The 8001-nt window shown below is 37.6% G+C and overlaps 1 protein-coding gene across 1 annotated transcript in view; it reads right to left on the reverse strand.

Moving 5' to 3' along the window:
* Positions 1-8001, reverse strand: part of LOC111156499 (transmembrane protein 116) — a 50491-nt gene extending 42490 nt beyond the window's left edge. Inside the window, exons 1-2 of the mRNA XM_022517438.1 lie at positions 7955-8001; positions 7450-7513 (exon numbers count right to left, since the gene is read on the reverse strand). Of these exons, the coding sequence (XP_022373146.1) occupies positions 7450-7513; positions 7955-7968 (78 nt within the window). The 5' untranslated portion in view covers positions 7969-8001. The remainder of the gene's footprint in view (positions 1-7449; positions 7514-7954) is intronic.

Genomic DNA, 8001 nt, shown 5'->3' on the forward strand with positions numbered 1-8001 from the left:
GAGACATCAAAGAAGATCTAGAGTGAAGATATACACTATGTTCATGGATTGTAAGACCTAAGATTACAAAAATGTAAGTTCTCCCTAAATTGCTATATAGATTAAATGCAATCTCAATTGTATTTCAACATAGTTTCTTTGGAAATTGACAAGCTGGCTTTATATCTGATGTAGAAATACAAAATATCAAGACAACCAAGACATTCTTGATAAAAAAGGAGAAAGAAGATTTGTCCTACACGTAGCAAAACTTAATATAAAGCTAGAGTGTAGATATTGTGGTACTAGCATAGGGATAAGCAATAGACAAACAGAATACAGAGCTCACACAAACCTAAGCATATATAAAAATTTTTGATACATGATAGAAGGGCTTTTTAAAAAAAATACTTATTTATTCAACAGAGAGAGAGAGACCACAAGCAAGGGGAGCAGCAGAGGGAAAAGGAGAAGCAGATCCCCCGCTAAGCAGGGAGCCCTACTGCAGGGCTCGATCCCAGGACCCCGAGATCATGACTCAAGGCAAAGGCAGACATTTAACCATCTGAGCCACTAGGTGTCCCTAGAAATGGCTTTTTTAGAAAAATTTTATTATTATTGGCAAAATTATTATTATTACTGTAGTAATCTCTACACCCATTGTGGAACTCAAACTTACAACCCTGAGATCAAGATTTGCAGGCTCTGCTGACTGAGCCAGCCAGGCATCCCACAAAGTGGCTTTCTGGATCAAGAAAGAAAGGATAGTCTTTTCAAAACATGATGTTGCGGGGCGCCTGGGTGGCTCAGTCATTAAGCGTCTGCCTTTGGCTCAGGTCCTGATCCCAGGGTCCTAGGATCAAGCTCCACTTCTGGCTCCCTGCTCAGCAGGAAGGAAGCCTGCTTCTCCCTCTCCCCTCCCCGGCTTGTGTTCCCTCTCTCTGTCTCTCTCAGTTAAATAAATAAATAAAATCTTTAAAAAAAGAAAAACAGGGCGCCTGGGTGGCTCAGTGGGTTGAAGCCTCTGCCTTCGGCTCAGGTCATGGTCCCAGGGTCCTGGGATCGAGCCCCACATCGGGCTCTCTGCTCAGCAGGGAACCTGCCTCCTCCTCTCTCTCTCTGCCTGCATCTCTGCCTACTTGTGATCTCTGTCAAAATAAATAAATAAAATCTTTAAAGAAAGAAAGAAAGAAAGATAAACAAAAACAAAAACACAACAACCATGATGTTGCAACAACTGGGGTCTATATGGATAAAAATAAAAGTGGACCCCTACGTTCTATCTCACACACTCAAAAATGAGTTCCAACTGGCTTAAATAACTAAATATGGAAAGCAAAACCCATAAAAAAATTTTTTTAGATAACAGAGGAGAATGTCTTCAACTTTTGGCCAGTGAAACTTTTCCTAAACAAAAGAAAAAGACTCTAAAAGGAAGTAATTGAAAAATTCAACCAGTGAAAAAAGAAAAATGTGTCAAAAGACACCACCAAGAAAGTGAAAAGACATGCCACAAAATGGGAGAAGATTATTTGCAGCACATAAAACTAACAAAGGACCGGTATCAAAACAAAATTAAAAACAAAAACTCTTACAAAGCAATTAAAAAAAAAAACCTAGTAGAAAAAAATAGGCAAAAGATGTGAACAGGTAGTTAAGAGGAAATCCAAATGACTATAAACGTATGAAAATATGCCTAACATCATTAGTAATCAAGGAAATGAAAAATTAAGTCCACAAAAAATTATACATTCATGGCAAAAAATTTTTAAATCTGACAATATCCAGGATTAATGGAAAAATAAAGCAATGAAACCTTTCCTACCTTACTGGCACAACCATTTAGAAAAAGTTTAGCATTATCTAGGAATATGCCTCTCCTACAGCAATTCTATCATTAGGTAAATGTTTGCATATGTGCACCAGAAGACATGGACAAGATTAAAGGTTATATATAGATATAACATATATATTATATCTACACACCATACAAATATAACATAGATACATGAATTATAATGTGTTCAAAGTAGAGAATGCTAAACATCAGTGAAAATTAAATGAACCAGAGCTTTACACAAGAATAAATCTTACAAATAACACTGACAAAAAACAGCAAATCACAGAACTATACAAAAATATATACGTATTAGTCCATTTCCAATAAAGTTCAAAAGTGAGCTGAATTAAATTGTTTAAATACACATACCTTGACAAAACTGTACATAAAAGCAAAGAAATTATGATCACAGAAGTCAGGATAGTGTTTACATCTAGAGGTGAGGAAGAGAACTGTGACCTAGTAAGGAGCATAGTAGGTTGACCAGTAAGGAGCATTTTGGTACAGGCAATTTCTATTTCTTATTCTTACTGGTTATAATCATTCTTTAAAAAGTGCATACACGTTTTATGCTTTGTAATCCACATCTGATATATATCACAAGAAAAAGTAAATTAAAAAATTTTTAAAGTTATTATCACATACTACCTAATATAAAAATGAATCTTGCCTGTACAAAAGGGAATTTTTCTCATACCCCTCTTCCAAATGAGAGGAAAGCTAAGATGCTATACCTTGCAAGCAGGGGTAAATGGTCAAGCTGCTTTGGCTAACAAAAACAAAAATGAGTGAAATAACATTTTTTTTTACATTTTAAACTATATTTAATAAATATCAGATATTATTATTATTTTTACCATATATAGCCTTTGCTCTGGGTAAGCCTACTAAAATTCCAGCCAGATGGCACATTCACGGATTCTACTGGCCCATGACCTCCCACAAGTTTATAACTGTTAATGGGTGAAAAATTAAAAGTGAACACCAAATAAACTCTGGAGGAGAAAGGCAGCCAGGAGGCTTTTGTGAGCAAGAATGCAATTTTATTTAAGGTCATTGATTCAATAAATAGCCTTATAGAGAGCACTATTTGCAACTAAAACATACCTAAAGTCTTTGGCAGGGAAATGGAGGATAAAAAGAGATTTATATACTTTCACTCACGCTTAGAAAACAGTGAGTTCTAGTAACAGGAGATAAAGTCAATCAAGTAAACAACAAAAATTAACTGAGCACCTATTGTTGAAGCGAAGAAAAATTTCACCCTGCTTATGTTTACAAAATACTATGTTGAAGGTAATACAAAGGTATGGTATAGTCCATGGTTTAAATAAAGTACAATCAGTGCAGTAATCTATAATACACATAAAAGCAAAAGACATAGTCCTAAATATGAAAGCTTTTGCTTTTAAAAAAACATGGCTAGTGGCACCTGGGTGGCTCAGTCATTAAGCGTCTGCCTTCAGCTCAGGTCCTGATTCCATGGTCCTAGGATTGAGCCCCACATTGGGCTCCCTGCTCAGTGGGAAGTCTGCTTCTCCTTCCCCCATTCCCGTTCCCCCTGCTTGTATTCCTTCTCTAGCGATCTCTCTTTGTGTCAAATAAATAAATAAAAATCTGTAAAAAAAATGCCCAATTCGTACCTCATTTAAATCAAGAGCAGGATAAGGGGTAGAACATGCACTGTGGGAAAGGGTTTCCCTGGGGAGGTTCTGAGTCCAAGTGGGTTCTGGTGAGTTGAAAGACCTAAAATAGTATTCATATGAATACTCTTCTAAAATCCTGCTTCCCAATATTTCTATTCAAATGAAATCAGGTTACAAAGAATATCAAAAGTGATCTTGGGGCGCCTGGGTGGCTCAGTGGGTTAAAGCCTCTGCCTTCGGCTCAGGTCATGATCCCAGGGTCCTGGGATCGAGCCCCACATCAGGCTCTCTGCTTGGTGGGGAGCCTGCTTCCCCCTCTCTCTGTCTGCCTCTCTGCCTACTTGTGATCTCTCTCTCTCTCTGTGTCAAATAAATAAATAAAATCCTTTAAAAAAAAAAAAGTGATCTTTATGGGGAAATGAAGTCACATAAGTGTGTAATAAAGTATATCTGCCCTGAGTATTATTTAACACTGGCTAGTCTGGCCACCTTCTCTCTTCAGTTAGCCTTTCTGAGTCACTGTTTCATCAGTTAATCACCTCAAAGATTCCCTATGGATTTCTCCAATTTACTACATTTATTTTAATTTAATAAACTATTTTGGTCTTTTTCAGATTATGACTTCCATGTGTTTTTTGTGATTAAAAATATTCTTTAAAGGTGCCTGGGTGGCTCAGTGGGTTAAGCCTCTGCCTTCGGCTCAGGTCATGATCTCAGGGTCCTGGGATCGAGCCCCATGTCAGGCTCCCTGCTCGGCGGGAAGCCTGCTTCCCCTGCTCTCTCTGCCTGCCTCTCTGCCTACTTGTGATCTCTGTCAAATAAATAAATAAAATCTTTAAAAAAATTCTTTAATGGACAAAAAAGGAAAACTGGAGGATGGCTGATATTCTTAATCTGGAAAAATTGGAATTTTTCCTACACCAAGAAAACAGAATGTGTGGGAACCAGTGAACTAGTGGTTGTTAAGGTCCTTTAAGCTCTGGTTATGTGAAAGGTATGGGAACTGAAGCCAGAGAAACTAAAGGTCACATCCTAGGCCAAAGTAGATCCTACATCGTTATAAAGCTCTAACCCACTGTCATGCCAGAGGTCACCTTAGAGCAGTGACCTGAGTGGTCACTGAGCCAGGAGCAATTTTGTCTCCCCCAGGAGATATCTGGCAATAAATGTAAACATATTTTGGTTTTTACAACCTCAGATGTATGGGGAGGTGGTTTGCTTCTAACATCTAGTGGGTAAAGTCTGCAAAGCATCTGAAGGTGCAGACAGCCCCCTACAACAAATAATCGTCCAGTCCAACAGATAAATAATGCAGAGACTGAGAATCTCTGCTTAGCTGTCCTACTATGTAACTTATACTTCATTAACTTAATCACCTATGGATTCAAATTTCAGCAAAGGAGACAAACATTAGGGAAATCTGAATCACAGAAAGATATGTGGCCTAAGATTACTTTGGCAGGCAATGACAACACAGTACCAGGACTTCTACTTTCTAGTTACTTACATAGTCAGAGTCTATGCCTGAAATTCAAAATCCTATTTTCTTTTTCTTTTTTTTTTTTAAAGATTTTATTTATTTATTTGACAGACAGATCAGAAGTAGGTGGAGAGGCAGGCAGAGAGAGAGAGGAGGTTGTAGGCTCCCCACTGAGCAGAGAGCCCGATGCGGGGCTCAATCCCAGGACCCTGGGATCATGACCTGAGCCAAAGCTTTAACCCACTGAGCCACCCAGGCGCCCCCAAAATCCTATTTTCATTACATACCATATTTCAGCGGCTTAAAAAGCATATATGGAGAATGGCTTTGGAACAAGACAATCCTGTACTCAAATTCTAGCTCTAACAAATTACTGGCTATATATAAGATCTTAGGAAAGTCCCTCGACCTTACCAGGATTCCATTTCTTCACTATAATATCAGATTAGTAATATCTACCTCACAGAGTTGTTTATTTATTTATTTATTTATTTATTTATTTTTTATTTTATTTTTCATAAACATATAATATATTTTTATCCCCAGGGGTACAGGTCTGTGAATCGCCAGGTTTACACACTTCACAGCACTCACCATAGCACATACCCTCCCCAATGTCCATAATCCCACCCCCCCAACCCCCCTCCCCCCATTAACCCTCAGTTTGTTTTGTGAGATTAAGAGTCACTTATGGTTTGTCTCCCTCCCAATCCCATCTTGTTTCCTTTACTCTTCTCCTACCCCCTTAACCCCCCATGTTGCATCTCCTCTCCCTCATATCAGGGAGATCATATGATAGTTGTCTTTCTCCGATTGACTTATTTCGCTAAGCATGATACCCTCTAGTTCCATCCATGTCGTCGCAAAAGGCAAGATTTCATTTCTTTTGATGGCTGCATAGTATTCCATTGTGTATATATACCTCATCTTCTTTATCCATTCGTCTGTTGATGGACATCTAGGTTCTTTGCATAGTTTGGCTATTGTAGACATTGCTGCTATAAACATTCGGGTGCACGTGCCCCTTCGGATCACTACGTTTGTATCTTTAGGGTAAATACCCAGCAGTGCAATTGCTGGGTCATAGGGTAGTTCTATTTTCAACATTTTGAGGAACCTCCATGCTGTTTTCCAGAGTGGTTGCACCAGCTTGCATTCCCACCAACAGTGTAGGAGGGTTCCCCTTTACCTCACAGAGTTGTTTTAAGGATTAAATGAAAAATGTATTTAAAACACTGAGCAGGGCGCCTGGGTGGCTCAGTGGGTTAAAGCCTCTGCCTTCAGCTCAGGTCATGATCCCAGTGTCCTGGGATCGAGTCCCGCATCGGGCTCTCTGCTCAGCAGGGAGCCTGCTTCTCCTCTCTCTCTCTCTCTCTGTCTCCCCCACCCCTCTCTCTCTGCCTGCCTCTCTGCCTACTTGTGATCTCTGTCTGTCAAATAAATAAATAAAATCTTAAAAAAAAAAACACTAAGCACATCTGTCTAGAATAAAATAAATACTAAACACTGTGTTTAATTTGAAAGGGGACTGTAGTTAAGAGACTTTTGAAAATCTCTGTTCTGCTACTTACTATAAAATTTCAACAAGTTACTTCATGACTTTGAGCCTTAATTTCCTCATCTGTGAAATGGAGCTAATACCATCGTTCCCATGGGAAAGTGATGAAAGCCAATAGATAAAGTCTGTAAAGCACCCAGCATACTTGGAGCTCAGAAAGTGTTCAACATACGGAATTACTCTGATTAGGAAAGTGGGCCCAATAAAAACCCAATCACATTTTCCACATACAAAAGCCCTCCTATATATGTGAACTATATTTTGTCTAATTTTGTGCCATTTGGCCTAGTGAGAGAAAGTGTTGTTACATTTTTATTTCATAGCTAGGAAATACTCTCTCTTCCTAGTCCTCTCTCAATCAGGAAGGTTTTTTTGTTTGTTTATACCTTAAATATATATAATTTTTGTTTGTCAATTACACCTCAAAAAAAGGAAAATATTTTTACTTGATCTTTTTGGTATGAATAATTTTACCTAGGATATATTTTTGTTCTGTTTTTACCATTAAATTGTAATTGCCTAGAAGGCCTGAACAGCAAACCTAATATTTTCTGGAAACAAAGTCTGAGCTATTTCTTAGCCCCACTAGCAATATTGCTAAGATATCAATATCAGAAAACTCACCTCTTGGCAGGATCATACTGTGCTTAGAGTGACTAGAGGCTTCAAACAACTCTATTTCCTAACTTTAATAATTAATGCATAGCAAAAAAATTGTACTTTTAGTAGCCAATCTCTCACTATTCAAAGTTATAGTTAAAATAATTACCTAGAAGAAAAGGGAAACCTATTGACTGTGTCTAAAATATCTCAATGTAACATAATGACAAATTTACAAGTAATTCATAGACTTATTCCATTATTTATAGGTGATACTTCTCTTATTTATTTCAAAGGCTAAGTCACTAAAAAAGTTCAAATCCAACACAAAAAAGAGTTTGCTCACCTCTGGAGATTTCTGTATATTCTGGAATACGGCATAGGCAATAAATGAACTTGAACCGATAACACTGACAGAGATAAAAGATAATAATTAGAAGAAGACTACTAGGGCTCCCTCATTTTTGCTAATGATTTTTTTACAGCTTTACTGATATATAACAGATAAAAAAGAAACCACACATTTTTCTAAAATATGGAAAGCTTCATGAATTTGTGTGTCACGCTTGCATAGGGGACATGCTAATCTCTGTATCATTCCTACTGATTTTGCAAATCAGTCCTGCTGACCAAGTCCTTTGATTTTCAGATGTTATTACTCAATCTGTTTTTTTGTTATTGTTGATGTTACATTTTATTAATCAGAAAATATCAACATGGTAAAGAACAGCATTTCTTCCTAAAGAGTAAAAGCAAATACCCAGGGGAAAATATGCAGGAAACTTTAGAATTCTACAGTTTTGCTTTTACTGGTTAAAACAGTCATAGTACATGAGATTAAATAAATTTACCTCAGAGTAGCCATAACAAATTGTATCCACTGTATTGCAGAAAAAAC

This window comes from Enhydra lutris, unplaced genomic scaffold, assembly GCF_002288905.1.
Source record: "Enhydra lutris kenyoni isolate GAN:26980312 unplaced genomic scaffold, ASM228890v2 scaffoldscaffold46, whole genome shotgun sequence".
NCBI classification, from domain to species: domain Eukaryota; kingdom Metazoa; phylum Chordata; class Mammalia; order Carnivora; family Mustelidae; genus Enhydra; species Enhydra lutris.